The sequence below is a fragment of the Maniola jurtina genome, chromosome 18 (assembly GCF_905333055.1).
Source record: "Maniola jurtina chromosome 18, ilManJurt1.1, whole genome shotgun sequence".
Lineage (NCBI taxonomy): Eukaryota > Metazoa > Arthropoda > Insecta > Lepidoptera > Nymphalidae > Maniola > Maniola jurtina.
Genome location: NC_060046.1, coordinates 9156000 through 9177228, shown reverse-complemented (window position 1 = coordinate 9177228; position 21229 = coordinate 9156000). Strand labels below are relative to the sequence as shown.

Genomic DNA, 21229 nt, shown 5'->3' with positions numbered 1-21229 from the left:
AACATACATTTATACCTAGTAGTACCTAAAGTGTTAGTGTAATAATAAGTGAATTTATTTGTACCTTCATCCTAAAGAATGTAATGCTAGTGAGCAGGTCGACAGTAGATTTGAGGTCCATGAGTTTCTCAGCGCTGGATGCTGGGAAGTTGTTGCGGTACATTGAGAGATCGATCCGGAGGGAATTGTGCAGTTGGTCGAGCAGTTTGACGAACTTTTCTTTCTGTTAGAAAAATTTAAGTTATTCTATCCGTCTATACTTTAAATGTTCTTAACAAATTATGTCTCTATATGAATTGGTGATAGCCTTTTGGTTAAGACTTCGGCCACCTATTCAAGGAGTCCGAGTTAAGTGCGTTTAAGAAATTAAATATCACTTGCTTTAACAGTGACAACAACCTGCATACCTGAGAGTTCTCTATAATCAAGTTCTCGAAGCTCGTAGCTTTAGCTTTAAGTTTACGTAATTAATTATCACCTCATCATTGTTTGTCAATCAAAAAGTGTACAATAAATAGTACCCGATTTAAATAAGCGACTTTGACTTTGAAGATGTGTAAACTTTGTCTATCTGCGCATAGACAGCGTGCATAGGCACGCTGACTATGCGCATCCATCTCAGAATGAGGAAGGTCAAAGCCATAGGGCTTTGACCTTCTGAGATGGAAGCCGTACTCAGTAGTGGGCCAACGATGGGTTAAGAAGAGGCTAATATTGATCCAAAAGGTATGATGGAAACAAATGACTTGATAATTGCTGAATTACTCCCCACCCAAAATAGAAGATTAATATATTATCTTACTCCAAAGTTGGAAGCAGCAAATCTGTCTGATGCGGAGACGGCGGAAGACGCAGTGGTGTGAGCATAGTAGGCGTTAATGTTAGCCAACAGGGTGGACATGACAGCTGGCACGCCCGCGCAGAGGTATTTTGTAGAGAGGCAGTGAAAATGCCTGGAAAATAATGTACAAAACGTAAATTACGTTGTAAATAGGTAATAGGTCCGAACACAGTTTTAGGATGAGTATTTATTGTAAATACAGTCAACAACATTGTTGCGTTGATTTTACTGTTCTAACATGGTGGCTGTAAGCCCTGAAGGCAAGTGTAGTGATAGAGTCTATAGTCGATTTTCGAAAATCTCTCGTCCAAACATCTAGATTTTAAGTTCTATTCGGAAAAAGAAGGTAATTTTGTCTGTATTTTTTCTATGTTTTTGATTACAATTTCCAAAAATCTCATGTACATACCTAATGGTTTTTCTTTGTTAACTAAAATTGATTTTTTGACCCCGTGGCAGCCAAAATTTGCTTTATTTGCATCTCTTTCTCAGTACATAAGGCCCGGTTCAAACCTAAGTGGAGCGGAGAGGAGATTGTGTACAGTCAACCAATCCAAATTTTAAAAGATGACGTGATATTTTTTTCACTGGACACATATTTTCTTCTCCACTCCATTTTTGCTTGGTTCGTGTCTCTATTAACAATATTATGTATTGAAAATTTTCTTGTCATCGCTTTAGTATCGGAGTTTTTTACATTATAACTCAAGAACTTACGTCATAGCCTGATAAATAGCTTCGATGCCGTATCTCATAGCGAACTCGTCGACGATCTCTTCGGGGTTTTCATTGAAGTATATCTTCCAAGCATCATCGCCTCGCGCTGCCGGAAGCGTCACTGCACCACCATTTTCTTCGCAAAGGTAATGGAATAGGTTTTCGTGGAGGCAGGTATACTGTGGATAGACGAAAAAGTTAAAGTTTTAAAAATCTAAAGATAATACCAAAAGTATAATGGACCCTTCCGTTTGAGAGAGCTAAAAGCTAATAAAAAACTTGCGCCAATTTTTTATTATTATAGAATGACCGTTTAAAACCGTCTAGACACTTTTAAGATTATATTATTATGCTGATCACTCTGTAGTCCTTTTTCTAAAAACGAATGTTTCACAAAACAATACATGAACTAACGGTTTTAGTTTAATTATAATAAGCAAATTTTTTTGGAAATATCAGTTTTTTAAATTCCTTTGTTTTTCAGCGATATTTCAAAAATTTAGTTTTTGCTCTACTCTAGAAATGGGACAGCAATACAAGATGCAACTTCTAAAAGAAAGTCTTCGGCAAGAAAACTGTATTTCCATACGATGTCAATTAGGTAATTGATGTGAATAGTAATTCTATAGTAGGGTCACTTGCAATAGAATAGGTAGGTATTTCAATTAATTGCGTTCGTAGATCAACGTTGATCCAAGACAGTAAATATACAAGCTTGCTTGTTAATAAAATTGTAACTAAAGAGTAGTAAAAGCTTTTTATTTTTATATTCAGCACGAAAAAAGTTATAGTTATCAGAACTGTCTAGTAAAGAATCGTGTTGTGAACTAGTAACTGAATATAACACGTTTTATATTAAATTGTTACGAGTCCATTTCCTGGGAGACAAATGTTGGTACTTTAATCGGATTTGTAGTAACACTTTTTTCTCTTTATTTCAATAAAAATATTGAAGCAAATTCATATGGGAAATCACAAACAGTGCCAAAACAAATTGAATTTATTTGTGTTTGACCCGAAAAATGTTGATTAATATTAAAGAATCGAAGTTATATTCGTATTATATTATCACATTTTTGAGGATTCGGGTTTTTACGAATATTACTCTCAATATTCTATTTAATATATATTAGTATACTTATATCTATTATTTTAAGTAGTGAAAGTGCCTCGTTTTTAGGTTTACCTGGTTTTCAGACGTCAGTTCATCTGGTTCTACATATGTATTATAGAAATATTACTTAGGTATATTTTCTCAAGCTTCAAGTTTCTTTTATAATGCGTTAAAATAATATGAAATGGAAAAGTTCTTAACCAGACGTAGCTACAGCCACAATACTAAACTTGAGCTAGTTAATGAATGATCTCTTCTTTAACTAAACCGATATTCAATGTCATATTTTCAAATTATTTATCTAGTGCAATTTAAATTTAAATAAAAGTTTATAGTTCAAACATTGTGACGACAAAAAACTCGCCGAAACGGTACGAGAGTTTTAATTAACGCATTCTACAGCAAACACAGTTTTCCAACTCTATCATATTATTTTACTCTCGTATTTTTCACGATGCCCTTGATTTTGTAGGTGAATAAAAAAGCTACATTTTTTTTTCTTTTACTACATCATTATAAATGTATCTGTAATGTAATGTATCGCTTTTGTCAGAGGTTACCAATAACTCCTTTTATACACTTTTGCGACCCATACATATAATATTATTGTATTATACCCATAAGCACTTAATTGTCTTGGTTGTTGTGTGGATTTTCTTTATTTGTTTTAAAACCCTAAAGGAATATTAATTATGTGACACATCAGCCAATTAACACTAGTAAGTTTAGAAAAAACTGTTTCTGTGCTTAAAAACAAAGAAACGTGCGTGTCAATTTTATATTTGCCCAATATTACCTACAGATTGTCTGGTACCACTGGTACAAGTGTACCTAAATTAAAAAGTTGTAACACCCCCGACAAATGAAGGTTACAGTAACTAGAAAAGAGCTGATAACTTTCAAACGGCTGAACCAACTTTTTTGAATTATAGCTAAGAACACTCTCAATCAAAACACCTTTCAAACAAAAAAACCTAAATTAAAATCGGTTCATTCGTTTAGGCGCTACGATGTCACAGACAGATACACAGATACAGACGTCAAACTTATAACACCCCTCTTTTTGGGTCGGGGGTTAAAAAAACTAAACCCAATTATACGCTAACAGTGACAGTTCACGTATGTATGATTAGATTAACAGCGTTGCGGCAAAACGATGAGGGAGCAAGAACTCCCCCATTTTGTTTCCATTCGCTGAACGGAGCTTTGTTATTGGATAACATTGTGTTATAGCCATAGATTTATTCTGATTATATATATAGCGACATTTTGTAATGACATTTGCTTTGTAAAGCTATGACCACACCTGCGCGTCATAAGCGCGGGATGCGGGCCTCGATGTGGAACGTCCATGACGCAAATCTATACACTGCAGGAGTAGTAGTTGCGTAAGTGCACACACGCTAAAATATCATGGGAGGCGACCGCTGCCGCGTGGCTTCCGTTCCCCATTCGAATTTCGAAGTCGCTTTATCGTTCAAGTTTGGATGATGCTTTACGCGTTCAAGGCGATAGGTTCTATATCAGATTGCGTCTATCATGAGTGACGAAAGACTGATGAAGCAGAGTATTATTCAGATATTTGTCATGCAAACAGTTACATGGTTGACGGTATACTTCTTTGTCAGTCACAGTCAAAAATCTTAAGTGGGCTCTACACTCGCGGCGCGAACGGCCGCGAAAGCCCGCGACAACTGCGAAACATGAGTGTAGATGTTGTTCACGCCTTCGCGTTCGCGCTTCGCGCCTTTCCCCGATCAAGTGTTGGTTTTTGGTCCGCGACAAAGGTTTTGCAGAAGCGCGAACGTGAACGCATCGTCAACGTCACGAACAAGACTGTGAAGATTTGCGAGTGTGGAGGGACTCAGTTCACGCGTGGATCGCGGCATACATTCACGGCGTGAAATAACGGCGCGACTTCACGTGCGAGTGTTAAGCCGGCTTTTGACTTATTAGTTCCTACTTTCACCTACTTGGTCACAGCACTGAATATGGCAAAACTTACAGCAAATAGTCTAATGGACGCCTAATAGGAAAAAAGGCTGATTCACACCAAGCTCGTACCCGTGACATGTGCGTAGTGACGCGCGTAAACCCCTAATACACCGAGCTACGCATACGTCCACGCTTTACGCAAGCGGTGTGCCATGTTTCATACAGTTCTATACATTACAACGCAATGGTACGTGCTACGTCTACGCTTACGCAGCCTGTGTGAACGGGCTAAATAGGTTAAAAATGTAAAGAGTCATGGTAGGTCTTTAAATACCAAGGCTTGTTTTACCGTCCTTGTGGAGGTTGCCATGAGTGTAATAATATGTGTGTGTTTTATTTCCAAATTACAAATTAACACCAATTTGGAAATAAAACACTAAACACCGACAGAGACGGAGCAGAGGCCGGAAGCAAAATAAATTACCAACTTCACACACATATGCAAAACACAACAGTCTATCTACACGCATCAATTACGTATACGATCGATGTGGTAAATACATTTTGACCTATCACACGCTTCGAATACGAATATGTCCCCATTTCAGACAGCGCAGCGCTCCTAGTGTGTCGAACATTTTGACATATTATTAGTTAGATCCAGGGCATAAGGTTTGGCTTAGGTATTGTTCTCCAAAATGCTAAATCATATATTATAGGCTAAAACTGATGCTTTAGAACCTATGATACTCGTAGAAAACGTAACAAAACATATTTGTGTTACATTTTCTGACATCTTAAATTTTATATTTTTCATTTACATTTTAATAATTTTTTTTTTTAGGTGAGATAAGGGGGTAGGTATGTGCTGCTCTTTTATGCGCATCCCTATAATTGGTCATTTTATATTATTTGAAAAAGTGGAAACTATGATATTCAATATAAATGAAAAGTATGAATTTCAAGGTGTCAAAAATATTAAAAAAGTAATATGCAAACAAGAGGTATGAACTTTATAACTAAGTCTAAATGATGGAAACCAGTCCACACTTATTTGCATTGTTAATTTCTTTTGATCTCAGGCGAGAGGGTGGCAGGTCAAGCTGACTCTCGTATCATAATGTACTGCAAGGGTTGTTAAAAGTTAACAAGCATTTTCTAACGGCTAGCTACTCGTGGTTTTAAAATTTAATCAAGCGTGCGCTATTAAAGATAGCTTTATAACGAAAAAAAGGTCTAAAATGTACCAAAAAACGACTTTGCGGTTGTCCGTATACAACTACTTACGTTTTTAATTTTATGGATTACAAGTTTTTATATTCAAAAACATAATAGGTAAGCATAAAGAAGATCAAAAATAGCTACGATAGGTTTACCTACATACATATTAGGTTTCTACATACAAATTGTTTACAGTAAAGTCTGTCTGTCAGTAAACCTTATAGGGCCTATAGCTTTTCTTGTCAGACACGACAGACAGACAGATGAACAAACAGACGGACGGACGGAGGGACAGACAGACAGACGACAAAGTAAGGTAATAAGGGTTCCTTTTCTCCTTTTTAGGTACGGAACCCGAACAATCATATTTTTACATAAGTGGCAAGGACTAGACCCACTCAAGCTGTTTCCTCTAGTTACTTCGTCTATTAGGTACATTATAAGTGCTTCATTCCATTACTCTTATCAAGCCATCCCAGTCGTCTCAAGTCACGGTTGCGTAGCTGTTTACTTTATAACTAACGAATTTTGGAGTAGGTACCTAACGTCGATGTTATGGAAATTTTCCATAAGGATGGTGTCCTAAGTAAACATAAGTAAATAAGCTTTAAAGTCAATGTTTTTGTTTTGGTTAGTGTGATTGGATAATATAAAGTACTAGTTTATAGCCGCGACTTTATTCGTCTCCAGGATGGAAGCTATTTCTACCAAGTAGATAATCCGTACTAAATAAGTAAATAATGCCATCACTTCGACGGGGATTTGGGGGCTATAAGGATCCCGTGTGTTAACAGTTTAACTTTTCGGGACAAAAAAATGCCTGTAGTAAAAAATTATACGTAAATATGTACAACTAGAGGATGCCCGCGGCTTCGCCCGCGTGGATTTCGGTTTTGTAAAATCCCATAGGAACTCTTTGATTTTCCGGGATAAAAGTTGCCTATGTCAATTACAGGGACGCAAACTAGCTCGGTACCAGATTTCTTACAAATCGGTTAAGCGGATGGGATTTCTGATGGACAGACAGACAGACAAACAGACACACTTTAGCATTTATAACATTAGTATGGAAGTATGGATGTACAGGCATAAAAAATAAAATCAAAGACAATATCTCACTTTCAATATTTAATAAGAAGGTATAACGAATGGTAAACAATTTTGTTTTAAAAATCGTATTTCAAATAAAAGGTAAAAGCTTCAGTTTTTAAATTATACCGCAAAAATTTCGAGTAGGAATTCGTAACTGTAAATTGGTTAAATATTTTTCACGTAGATATTTCCCGATGAATCCCGATTTTCGGTTGATAGATTCTTGTTGAAATATTTTAATCAAACAATTTTCACATGTAACACTACGTTAGTACCTACCTGATAGATAAATGGAGATACAAGTAATGATACCTTTTTTTTTATCGTGAGGAAAATCCGTCATGGATTACCACCGACCACGGGGGAGCACAGTGGTTATGTCGGACTCCTACCGACTATAAACCTCACGAAGTTCCATCCTACCGCTGATGGCGGAGCATAAGGGACCGTAAACACCTCGTTACTCCGCCAGCGGATGTCCGCCTTAGCAGACCCACCACTGGGACACTACGTGCCCCCAAACACCGTTAGAGGCATGCCGGAACCACAGCACGCCAACCAACCCGAGGACCACACAGTGAGCGACGGACTACCCCGTGTCCATCACCCACAGGTCCTCCTGAGGCCTAGGGTTCGCGGGAAGGGCAATTCCCTTTCCACGTTTCCTATCCTCAACATCTCCCTCGCCCGTCACCAAACTGGACAGGCGAGAGACCGGAACGAATGCACCGATTTTAATTTAGTTTTTTTTTGTTTGAAAGGCGGCTTGATCGAGTGTGTTCTTAGCTATAATCGAAGAAAATCGGTTCAGCCGTTTGAAAGTTATCAGCTCTTTTCTAGTTTTCTTATAGAGGTTTTTGTGCCGGGGGTTTTTTAAATTTTAAGTTATTTATCTCTGCATTAGCCTATTCGGAGCTTCATAATTATCTTTGGTCTCAGACAAAAGGGTAGTGAACAGAATGTTAATTTTCAAAAAAAAATATATAAACTTAGCTTCTCTGAGAAACGTGAAAATGGGACAATATCACATAAACATGCCGTAAAACGCGTTCAGAATGCTAATTTCCTTTAATTTGTTTCTACTTCAAAAAAAAAAACAAGCCAAGGTAATTAGAACACTCCGCGTTTCAGTAATTTATACCAAAGCGACAATTTAAAAGGAGTTTTCTCTTTGGTCATTATTCCTGTACATGAGTAACAGAAATTAGCCGTTTGTTACGTTGCATGACATGTTTCAACAGCACGATTTTCATATACTTACCTAAACTTAGTTTGGAGTAGTCATCATATCAACCAATTGCTGGCCCACTACTGAGAACGGGTCACCTCAGAATGAGGACGGTTAAGGGTAGAGTCTGCCATGCTCGCCCAGAGCGTATTAGCACGCTTCACATACCTTTGAGAACATTATGGAAAATTCTCAAGCATTAAGGTTTCCTCATGATTTTTTCCTTTATCATTAAAACAAGTGATATTTAATTGCTGGAATTTGTTATCAAACGTTGTAAAATAATTTCATGATCTACTGTTAATCCGTTCATCGTCTACTAAACCCTTACATTGTCTACATAACATACAGGTGAAAAAAAGATAGATATACAATTTATTTTTTTACCTACACTTGACCTTTAGATATTTTAAAACATGTAACCGCAAAGGCTTTATCAAAAAAGATATTATGTTCGAAGGTTTACAAAGAGAGAAAATCTTAAAGTATCTACCTCTTAAGATGGGGACCTGTAGGTATCATAAAGATTAGGTATATTGAAGAGGTCGGTCGGAAACTTGCGAAGTCAGTTGACTACAAGCGTATGAAACTTTGTACTTATCAGAAATCTATCACACATATAGATAGAGAAGTAAAGCAGGCATGTATAAGGTAAGTAATGGAGTTTGTAACATTGAAATATAAAGTACTTTTAGGCTATAAATCCTCAAAATATATAAAACACAAAAAATGTACCTATGTTCATTACAGACTTTGGAACATCCAACCGATTTGCCCCATACCAGTTTCATTCGAAAGGCAATAATGCGAAAAATGTTTTGACTACTAAAACAATGCAAGGTACATTTTTTTTGCGTAAGTAGCATACGCCGGGTATTCGCTAGTAATTAACATTCAAACAAATCAAAGTAACACTACAGGTACTCGTAGGTATAGGCAAACTAATTTCTTTGAATTTAAATAACCTAATTAAAATAATGAACTGACATGTATTATTTATTTCAGTTCATGTTTTTTCAGGAAAATCAGTTATATTATTGCTATCGACGAATTGGCCTGAAGAATGAAATTACCTACTTTTTATGCCGGAAAAGTAAAAAGTTCCCACGGAATTTTTAAAAACCTAAATCCACGCGGATGAAGTCACAGGCTATAGGCACCACCTAGTAATGAATACAAGGCATTCAAAGAAAGATTTGAATAGGTAGAGAAGTTTCAAATTCTATTTTTGATGATCAAAAGCAATATAATCTTGTTACGTACAAAGCGTTAGTGTGCGGTAGCCGTGAAGCCTGAAATTCCATTACACTCGACTGTGTCAAGCACTTGTTTTCAAAAGAGACTCTGTAATTGAGACTACAGTCAAATTACGAACATCTATACAATAAAATATAAGGCCTCATTTACACGAGAGCCTTTTTAACGTCCGTTAAAAAAGCGTCCAAATGGAACAAATGCATTCCCAAGTATCTTTCACACGTAAAAAAGCGTTGACGTGTGAACATAGACTTGGGAATACATTTGTTCTATATGGACGCTTTTTTAACGGACGTTAAAAAGACTGGTGTAAATGAGGTCTAATATTTGAAACTAGCTGTCTACCGTGACTTCCGTGTGGATTTTAAGTTTCTGAAAATCGCGTGGAGGTGAATGAATATTCAAGTTTCTACGTCTTTAGAACTGATTTATTTTTTACCCAAAAAGTATTTTGTAACCTGACATTGGGCGTTTGAAATGAAAATAAACTCCTAAGTAGAAATTGAACCCCCGTTCGGGAAAGTTGTTCCTTTGAAAAGATTTATGTGCAAAAAATCGTTGTGACGGACAGCTTTTCTCAATCCTTCGATTCGTTCATCGTTGTTGCAGTTACAGACAATCTGTGAAAGTTGTGAAGGTCTCATGAATTCCTCATTTCCGTCGTTTAGAATCGAGAGAGCAATTAAATGCGCAAGTTGGGGCTTTATGCTCTTAATTCGCATAATTTCCTCGGAGAAGGCGTGCCGATATTTTGCCTCCATTTAATTAAAAGACCCTTTATAAATCAACGGGAGATAGATTAGTTTAAATGGCACGTTCCCTCGTTAGGCGTACCTAGTGCTAGTGAGGTATTTTAAGATATAGTTTTCTGTGGTTCCAGTATTTTAGGATTAGGTAAGTATAACAATGAGCGGCGACAGCCCAGTGGTTCAGACGTTTCCTCCTGCTCACGGAGTTTGGGGTTCGATCCACTAACTTTTCGGTGCGTTTTAACCACCAACCAATTAAATATCACTTGCTCTAACGGGAAAAGAAAACCTCGTGAAGAAATCTGCATGCCTGAAAGTTCTCCATAATGTTCTTGAAGGCGTGTGAAGCCGTTGATATGCACTTGGCCAGTGTGGTGGATTACGTAATGACATGTTTCTTTAGCTTGGACTTTTTCTAAGGTGGTTGCGTACGCCGGCCGCACATTCAGTAATTGGTTTTTGAGCAATCTACATCTGTAAATCTACATGAACCGAAACGGTTAACAAACGCACGACTGCTTGTAGCAGACGCGATTGTTTCGAGAATCACGACTGTTCAAGCGCTAACACCATTTTACATTACGCGGTAATTCGGTAATGCAGAAGAATCCTCCTTAAAAACTTTAACTATTTATCAAGTAGGTACCATTTTCAGAAAAATTATGAATCCAGTTGCAATAGGATGCCAGGAGGAAATACAATCAAACGCCTGTCAAGCCCAGATCCGACTTGAAACCAATAAAGCTACGCAATTTCAGTCACTTCAATACGGTGTGATTTTTAAAGTGACTGAAGTTTCCGATCTTATTAAAAAGGATATTAAGTATTTAAAAAAAAAAACATATAAAAGCATTGGGTTGGATGATAACAAATATCGTATACTTGCGGATAGGTGTGTGCTACTACGTACGCTAAAAAGAATGTGTCTAATGCGTTGTTTTAGTAGTCTAAAATCATCTTCGCAGTATTGCCTTTCTAATAAAACCGGTTTGAGGCACAGATTGAATAGCTTAAAAGTATATAACGGGCATAGGTAGGTTTTTTGTGTTATATCGTACCTATATTGTAAGCAATAAAATCAAACGCCTGTCAAGTCTTGAATAGCGTGTAAAGCCAATAAGGCTACGTAATTTGAGCGGCTTCAAACGTTGCAAGCAATTTGATATTTTGAGAGGCTTTGGGAGATACGATCCAAACGAGAAAAAACAAATTAAATTGGAAAAAGCTTAGTTTTAGTAAGTTGAAGGTATTTGGATTACTTAGTATGTGCCTACTTTTGACGCGGCACCAAAGAATTGCAAAAAAACAAACTGACAAAATCTATTTATTTATATTATATTAATGTGAAAATGTGACGGTCCGTCCGTCTGTCTGTCTACTAGCTTTCCATGGCCCGTCCCTTTAAATTTTTGATACAGAGAGCTTGCAGTTGAAGGCATTATAAAGAGACGGAAAATAATGAGTTCTTATGGAATTTTTAAAATGGCGGGCATCATCCAGTTATAAATAACGAAACTACACATTTATCGTTTTACAGCCTTTTTCCCTTGTTGACATTTGTCTTACTTAGAACCAAGACTGACGTAAATGGTGACGGTGTGATTTTCGCTAAAGTCCACAAGAAATCCTGATTTCTCTTGTTACAATGTTTTACCGAAAGCCTGACAGTCCTTGTGTGTTTTGTGTGATTTATGCTTACGCTCAAAGTTGAAATGGACATACATTTTGTAAGTATTTGACTTATACCTTTTTCTTTTAAGCTTAGTCGTAAACAGTAAGTGATTTCTTCTTTAGTACGTACATCAATGTAAACTTCAATGCAAACCCGATTACACCTCTAATAAACGCTGAAATATAGTAAAAAAATATGTATTTGTCATTTGTTATATTTTAATTTATAATTCATATGTACAACTTAGAACATTCTCCTCTTTTATTTAACATTCCACTGGATACAATAGATAGAAACACAAATAGACTGCTAAAATCATAACCCTTCCTTTTAGCTTGGCCGTAGTTGGGTAAAAATCAAATATATTATAGAAGCAGGCGTTGTTTTGCGGAAGTCCATGATATAAAAAATCAAATGTGTAGAACAAAAAAAATCCAAACTCAATTAGGTAATAGCTTTGGCCCTAAATATAGGCAAGCAGAATCGTGTTTCTAGCGACCTTTAGATTTTATTTATTACCGTTATATCGTTTGTAAAAAACAAAAATCTTTCAATAAGAAATTTTCCGATATAAAATATTGTCAGAGACATCCCTTTGTAAAAAATCATATTGGATGGCTGATGAGGGTTTGACAAAAAAATAGCCTCTTGTTATTTTTGCATTATTAAAATTTATATTTGGAAACATCCTTTTGTGCTCATATTCTTTACCATTATATTTTAATAGTCATCTATTGTTAATATTGTAGCTATCTGCTATTATAATACTGTCTTTTTTGGCCTGAATATTTCCATGAGCGCATTTTTTAACCCCCGACCCAAAAAGAGGGGTGTTATAAGTTTGACGTGTGTATCTGTGTATCTGTGTATCTGTCTGTGGCCTCGTAGCTCCTAAACTAATGAACTGATCTTAATTTGGTTTTTTTTTGTTTGAAAGGTGGCTTGATCGAGAGTGTTCTTAGCTATAATCCAAGAAAATCGGTTCAGTCGTTTGAAAGTTATCAGCTCTTTTCTAGTTACTGTAACCTTCATTTGTCGGGGGTGTTATAAATTTTGAATTTACACTTGTTTACCGTTTCACGATAGGCATGGAAGCTACATAACGGAAAAATTGATTGCCTCAATGTGAGGTATGTAAGTGCCACTGAAATATACTAACATAAGTACGCTGGAAGAGGTGAGCTGTACAAAATGACAGTTAATTTAGTGCCAATTCGAAGCGCTCCACCAAGCGTACCATAATATTGACACTGATCGGCCATTGACAATTTGTGTCAAATGGTCTTTGTGTTGCCACTATGTTGACAGGTTCCACTATGTGGACAGATTGGTTGATCATCACTGTCATGAGTACGCATGACGCTCATTGCTGCTATGAGCGCCAAAATGACGAAAAGCAATTTTCTTCAAACAGGTCGACGAGCGCAGCCGGTCCAGCGTGTTTGTATTAGTAAAGGTTAGTGGTAAGTAAAAATAAAATTATATTTGCTATAGGCATACAATTGTTATGGTAAAAGTACTTAAGATAGCGATAGCGCATTGTGGGCGTTACCTATAAAATGGATTGATTTAAAAGAGAGTACCGAACCGCTATTTTTCATAACCCTGCCAAAGAAAGGTCTGCATTAATAAGACGCCAACGCATAATAGGCTTAAGTGCTTAAATATAAAAATATTTTTCTCTTAAATTTTTCTTTAAATCACATGAAAAATATTCAGGCTTGTTTTTAGATAGAAAATGAATTAGTTCTCCGTAAGAATCGATTTATCTTTTGTGACCCCTACCGGTGTTTTGAATCGTCTGGATCTTTTATATACGCTATGATGCATTCGGGACCTGCATCCTATACATAAACAGGTATATTAGTAGGTACAAGATTAGAAATAACTGTACGAATGGTTCTTAAAGCGCCATTCTATTAGTAGATAGCTGACTTTCCCGTTCCTTTCTAGATTTAGATCTTCTTGAACAGTCTTCGTATTGTAGTTGGGGGCATCTATTTAATAAAATTCTATACCTACTGATCATCGATGTATATGGATTAGCCTTTCCCATACAATTCCGTCCGCAAAAATACGCTTGAATCTTACGTCATCGTCATTGACAAAGTCAAGAGACTTTTGCAATTTCTCTTGACTTTTTGAGCGCGTTTTTTATCTTCGAAGGGCCCATCCATATACATCGATGCTACTGATAGATTGTTTAAGTCGCTGGATCTATAAAGCATGAGATTTGAACAGAAATTATTTAACAATCATCCCCTAAGGAGCTAAATGATTACTGCTGAACCTTTAGGTAGATTAAACATCTTACGTACCTACCTAAACACATTATGCAATAAAGAATTGTTTTGTAATATTGTATTTTAAAATAAGGTTAGAAATTTTCATGGGAAGTGATTACGTCATACTTGAAATGAACTACTAGAAGATGAAATTGAGATTCCCATTCTAGGGCAACGGGAAGTGCCCTATAGGTTTTCTTGAAAGACACGACAGAAGGAAAAGCAGACATACAGACAGACAACAAAGTGATCCTATAAGTGTTCCGTTTTTCCTTTTGAGGTACGGAACCCTAAAAACATTCCAAAACACTTAAAATAATAGCCACAAAAATGACTAAATATATATTACATGGTATTCAAATTTCCGCTGTCTTGGAGTAGGTGAGAAGTAATGTAATTAAAACCAGCTCGCGTGCGACACTCACGATCTCTTTCCCGTAATTGGCAATGTAAGTGCTCATAACGTTTCCCTCGCGCAAGCCTACTCTCAACTCTAAAATTGTTTACGAACCTAGGCAGAAAACTTTTAAAACAAACAGAAGAAATCTAAACTTCTGTAGCACGTCAGAGAATTTGTTCGGAAGTTTCAAATTGGATACAAGGCGTTACTTTACGCAAGTCCGCGTTACATGGGAAATAAGCTTATTTTTAACCCCCGACCCAAAAAGGGGGGTGTTATAAGTTTGACGTGTGTATTTGTGTATCTGCGTATTTGTGTATCTGTGTATCTGTCTGTGGCATCGTAGCTCCTAAACTAATGAACCGATTTTAATTTAGTTTTTATTTTTGAAAGGTGGGCTTGATCGAGAGTGTTCTTAGCTATAATCCAAGAAAATTGGTTAAGCCGTTTGAAAGTTATCAGCTCTTTTCTAGTTACTGTAACCTTCACTTGTTGGGGGAGTTATAAATTTTTAATTTACACTTGTGTGAGCATGTGTTTCACATTTTTTTTTAATTTATAGTTTACATCTGAGGATGCTCTGGTTTCAATGCTAAACGTGCGTGGGATCTACTCGCTTTTCCAGCGTAAATGTGGGAGGGCGGGCGGTGCATGGTATCTACATTATAGCTAAACAACTAGTCTAATCTGAAGTTGTAGCATGCCGGTTTGAGTAGGTCACAGACTAAGGATTAAATACACAAGTCCTACTGAGATATGTTCACTGTACAATACGCAGTTATACGCCCCGTGTTTAGATTGCAGTACTCGTTTTGTGAGCTCTAGGACCTATACAGGCTGCACGTCGTATATGGTTTTAGCACATAATAGAAAAAACAAGCTTATACTTCCTTAGGTTAATGTTAGGTCTAGGATCAATGTAGCTAAAGGTAGTTAAGTTGTGTAAGTATGCTTTCCACATACAGATGAAAACACATTTTCAGTATAAATATGTCTGAAAGGACACTTTTCTTCGTTTACTGATTGTAGAGTTAACAGGGTGGTACTTATATTAATAACTAGTTACTACCAACCAACAAACACACTTTCTGATTCAAGGTAGGTATAACATTAATCGGATTTTTGGAATCCCATAAACATTGAAATAGTAAACAACTTCGACAGACTAGATACTATATAATGTACATGTTGTATATGACAAGAATAACGAGCGCTGTCACACACTTCGTTTATATTCCGCGGTGAACTTCAGTAAGTAATGTTTTAGTAGTTCCTCTTTACTAACTTAAATACTTGTTGCCACGAATATAGATACGCTGATATAAATAATTTATAATACCTATACGATTTGGATGAAATTTATTATTTAGACAATATTTTACTTCCCAAGTTTATTAGAATAGGTAGTCAACCCTGACTTCCCATGGGAAGAACGCGAAAGGCGCCATGGTTCCACCTATACTACGGCGCTGTACTATGTATTTAATAGCATATACCTACTTAGTACTAAAAGGAATATGTTATTATGTCTTTAACACCCCAATCACCTACGTCCAATTCAGTCCAAAGTTCGATTCGGTCGGACTTCTAACTTTTTTTTTTTATTCACTTGCAAGCGCTTGACCATAATCACACCTGATGGAAAGTGATAAAGTGGTCTAAGATGGGACGCGTTTACCTAGAAGGCGCCTTCACTCTTGTATTAAATTGTTTTACTTTTCGGAGTAATGTTGGTTTCAAGCAATTAAATATCACTTGCTTTAATTTCTTTTTAACCATAAAGCTCCATTATATCATGGAAGCTTTATTGCTACTATCACCTAGCCTATGGGCTAATAAGTAATGGTGACGGAAAACAGCGCAAGGAAATTTGCATGGCTTGAGAGTTCTGAAAGATGTGTGAAGTCTGCCAATCCGTATTTTGCCAGTGTGGTAGGCTTTGGCCTAAACCCTACTTATCCCGAGAGGTGTGCTCAGTAGTGGGCTGGCGATGGGTTGAAGCTGATGATGATGATGAATCCTTTTTGAGTACTTTCAGGTACAAGGTTAGAATAATATTTACCTACTATGAATACTCGTAAAGCCATTGCTAATAGATGTTTAGGTTGTCCAAGGTCGTAGCTAAGGCCGCTTGTACGTAATCCATAAAAAGTGTGTTAATTTAATTAATTGGTTGGCTGTATGGTAGCCTAATTTTTCACCGCCACAAGTGTTATCGGGTTTTTGATGTAGATTGGTTGTGAAGATTGTGTGTATTTGAATATTTACTCAAATTTCCTGCCTTTTTTCTGATTATAATGAACTTAGGTTACTGCTTTTTTACTGTACCTACCTGTTTAACTTACAGAGTATCTGTTGATTCATCAAAAATTAAGTATTTTGGACTATTAATTCTGTCTTTTCTATATATTTTCCGGGTATTTTTATGTGTTCCATGTCTATTTGTCATTTAATTTGTTCAATAGCAGTTTATGCGTGATTGGTTTACAAATATACAGAATAATTTGCATTATCACATATTTTATGAATAGACATATCTAAAATTATATAAGCATAGAATATATTACTTTGTTATCTGGGTATTCTGAGAATATAAGCTAAGTACACTAGGTATATAATAACGAATTTTTCGACATTTAGGAATGTTAATTGGATTTCGAACTTAATTTTGAAGCATAGATATGAAATAGGTAAATCAATCAAAAACTGCGTAAATCAATCTCAGTTAACTAAATTTTATTTTTTGGTTTATTTTTTACTAAACCTAAATTGAATATTCCCACATTCAAAATGCAGTCTGTTCTGTAGGAAAAAATTAAAACGCAGTATACGGATCGAAAGCGGCAGATACATCCACCGATAGGGCGTTACAGGATTTATACCTGTCCATTTCAAAAGCCTGTTGCTCGTAAAAGGATTTGGGTGTATTCAAACTAATAAACCAAAGTGATGTTTTCATGAAAAAATCGAATGAATAAACTTTCATTTATTTATTTATACATACGTATACATCCATGCATACACACATACATACATACACACATACATGAATATATACATACATACATAGATTGCTAAAATCTTTCTAATCTTTTTAATGTACGTAGACTGTAGGTATTATAATTATTAGAACGGTTTTGTTATAGTTATATGCAACATGAAACCAATAAAAAAGGCTTAAGATTTTCCTCTAAAAATTCCTTTATAAACGAAAATATCTTAAACTAAGTTTAAAACTAATAAGCTCGATGTTAGGCGGCTTTAGAATAAACGGACAAGCAAGTTTGATAAAAAGTTGTTATTTGCCTGAAAGCAGTTTCTAAATGAATTTTTTGACCCACTTTTAAAATTAAAAAATAACCTCTTTTAAGATAAAGTACATTCCACATGAGACTTGTTACATGTAGATTTTTCAGAAGTAACTATTCCGTATGGTAAAAGTTCGAGAAATTGCCAATTTCAGAATTTTAAATTGGAACGGTTTTTTACAAAAACTTGGATTGAACATAATTGATAAGGGTTTAAAATCACAAAGCGATTTTGAAGAGAAATACACGTAGCTTTTTATTTTACTGCTGTTTTTTATAAATTTATGTATAGGTAATTTTAAACGGGTAATTGGAAAATAATCATTATTTTGTTCAATTTTTAGGGTCCCGTAGCCTAAGGATACCGACGGGATCATATTATTACTAAGTCTCCGCTGACCGTCTGTCCGTCAGTGGGCTGTATCTCGTGAACCATAATAGGTAAAGAGTTGAAGTCGGTTACGTATTCGTACAATCAATGCAAGTTAATTTGACTTTCACTCAGACAAAACAACGTGCAAACTGTGAACTAGGCTTAAATGTAACTTTAGAGACTCTATTAAAAAGCATAGCTCGTAGTTACCTACTAAAAAGTCAGAAAATTACCTTTTGAGCGTTATAAATTACTGTAATAAACTCTGTCTTGACTTTGCGGGGCGAGATTATTTATGATTTAATTACCGGTAAGATCACCCCGGAAATGCCCCGGACTTAGCCTCACCTTGGAACTGGAGTTATAACATCATGATAAAATACTCTAGCTAGTAACTAAATACTGAAACGTGTCTTCCTTCAGAATTTTTTTATATGAAGTTATTTTTTGTCATTTTTGCTGTATTGATATAATGCCATAATTACTTATTCTTATTATTTAATAGATAATGGCCAAGACTTCGTCCGCGTGCATTAAGATTATCGCAGGAAATGATCCGGACTTTGTCTCATCTTGAAATTGGAGTTATAACTGTAGCGTAAAGGAGTTGAAAGAGGACAAGCATTCTCAGTTATTATATTTTTAGGATTTAGTTATAAGGATTATATTGAAATGATTTGTTACGAAATGTCGAGAGATTATTTTATGCAATGAAAGTCACTTCGTCAGTGTTTTACCATCAACATTATACTACGTTAACGAGTTATTTTTAAGTTTATTGGAATCGTCTGTTGGTTGACAATGATGAGAATTTTTTTGGGTTCTTGGGTTGAAAAGACTTTTTAAAACTGACGATTTGAAGTTGTCTCTTTCACAAAGGGCGTTGAATAAAATTCATCATGATACAAATGCAGCCCGAATTGCTCAGCTCGTGGATTTTGCACTATATAATTTAGGCATCTCAAATATGTGAAAGTTATGTATTACCGCGCGGGAGCTAGTGCGTGATAGACGTGCACACAGTGAATTACAATATCCATTGGTTTGTGCTGAAGTGCCTTGTATAATATCATGCCTATCGGCTTTAAGTTGTGAAACTTACTGGATTTTCTCTTTCTTCTGTTTGGTATTAAGTGTGATGAGCCTAAAGTAACGAATTGTGAAATACGTTTAGTGAGCCACGTGGTAGATACCTGTTTTTGGTAGCAATGAAGACGTGTGAGGGTTGTTCGAAGCAGTACAAAGACGGCTCAGGCCTTATGTGTTCTAAATGCAATAAACATTATCACTTGAAATGTTTAAACATGAACACGGCTCAATACAACAGACTAAGGAATAAATCGATCTGGAATTGTCCAGCGTGCCCTGTTAAGGAAGGAAGGCATGATGACACTCCCGTCAAGAGCTCAGTGGATGTGATGGAGGAATCCAGCAGTGCCGTAAACTCCGAGGTGCAAGAAATCTCCGCCGACCCTCAAAACAGCGACACAGCTACTACTCCTACCTGCACTATATCGTCACCGATCGGGGATTGCCAACCTTTGGATTCATCGCAAAATGCGTTACTTCATAATATCTCACTACAAATCTCACAGCTACAGAAGCAAATGTCTTCTATACAAATAATAAAAAATGATTTATGTACTTTGAAAAAAGATATCTCGGAGTTAAAAAACACACTCTCCGCCAAGGTAGAAGACTTAGATAATCGAATGTCCGATGCTGAGCTAAAATTATCTCAAATGAGCGATCTAAAGTCAGAATTAGATGAACTTAAATCGAAGGTTGCCAGCATGATGGAGTCTAATCTGAAAAATGATCAATGGGTGCGTCGATCTAATATACAAATTAACGGCATTCCGGCCAGAAAGGACGAGGACCTTATTAAAGTTATAAAAGACTTGGCGGAGTTGAGCGGTTACTCCTTAGATCCAACAAGAGACATTGACTTCGTCACTCGCGTTGCTGTTAGAAATGACGTGGACACTTCATATCCGAAGCCAATTATCCTGAAATTATTATCAAGGTACAAAAAAGATGACTTCTTGTCTTGTTTGCGTCGTTTGAAGGATTTGAAAGCATCAGATGTAGGATTTCCCGGCAATCAAACTCGTATCTATATAAATGACCACCTATCGAGCTTTAATAAAATGCTTTTACAGAAAGCCAAAGTCTTGGCAAAAGAAAAAAAGTATGATTATTGCTGGGTACGCAACTGTACGGTCATGGTTCGTCAAAACGAGAAATCAAAAATTATACATATAACTTCGGAAGAATCTCTAAAAAAAATAGTTTAAGAAATACCTATATGTTGTTGTACTTATATAGAAGTTATATTATAGTGCACATTGTTATCACACTCATAATAAAAGCCTTTAAAAAATTTTTCTTTGATCGACAAAGGTTTATTACGTTTGTACACTCATTACACTTATTTACATGTAACTATATTGTATTAAACTTACTTTTCATAAAGTATCATAGAATCAGAAAAATGTTTGCGACACCTGAATATTCGTTTAGCTGCTTGGTCCTTTTGTTTCCAAACCGGTATTGCGAGAAACTGGATAGTGGATGGTTACATCAAAGCGTACTGTTCATTGCTTGCATGGTGAGAGCTTACTTACTCGTTGTCATTTCTCGGAAAGCAATGTATAAGAACTTAGTCGTACTTATCACGTATTGTGTTATTTATAACGATATATCAGGCCCGATAAATGACTGTAGCTCGAAATTATTGTACATAAAAATACTTTTGTGGTCGTTATTTAATGAAGTTATTTGTAATAATATGGATTTATCTGTAATTTCAGTTTCAGTCTCGCTAACTTATCATACAATATGCATTGTAAAAATAAAGCATGTCGTTATAATACTTTTTTACAATGGATATTACAAGTCATCCGAACAGATATTCGTAGCTTTAAATTACAAAGTTACAATTATTCAGGTATTTAGTCATAGCTTAAGTATAATATCAAGAGAAGCTTACGTAATATTTACAATTAATATAAAACCTAAACTGCAGCAGTGTTAA

The 21229-nt window shown here is 35.9% G+C and overlaps 1 protein-coding gene across 8 annotated transcripts in view; it reads right to left on the bottom strand.

Annotated features, from left to right (window-relative positions):
- LOC123874418 (protein unc-13 homolog B) overlaps positions 1-21229 on the bottom strand; it is a 419803-nt gene that overhangs the window by 13491 nt on the left and 385083 nt on the right. For all 8 annotated transcript variants that reach the window (XM_045919729.1, XM_045919731.1, XM_045919724.1 and 5 more), the window contains 3 exons: positions 1559-1737; positions 803-953; positions 65-223 (listed from right to left, as the gene is read on the bottom strand). In XM_045919729.1, coding sequence (XP_045775685.1) covers positions 65-223; positions 803-953; positions 1559-1737 — 489 coding nt within the window. The remainder of the gene's footprint in view (positions 1-64; positions 224-802; positions 954-1558; positions 1738-21229) is intronic.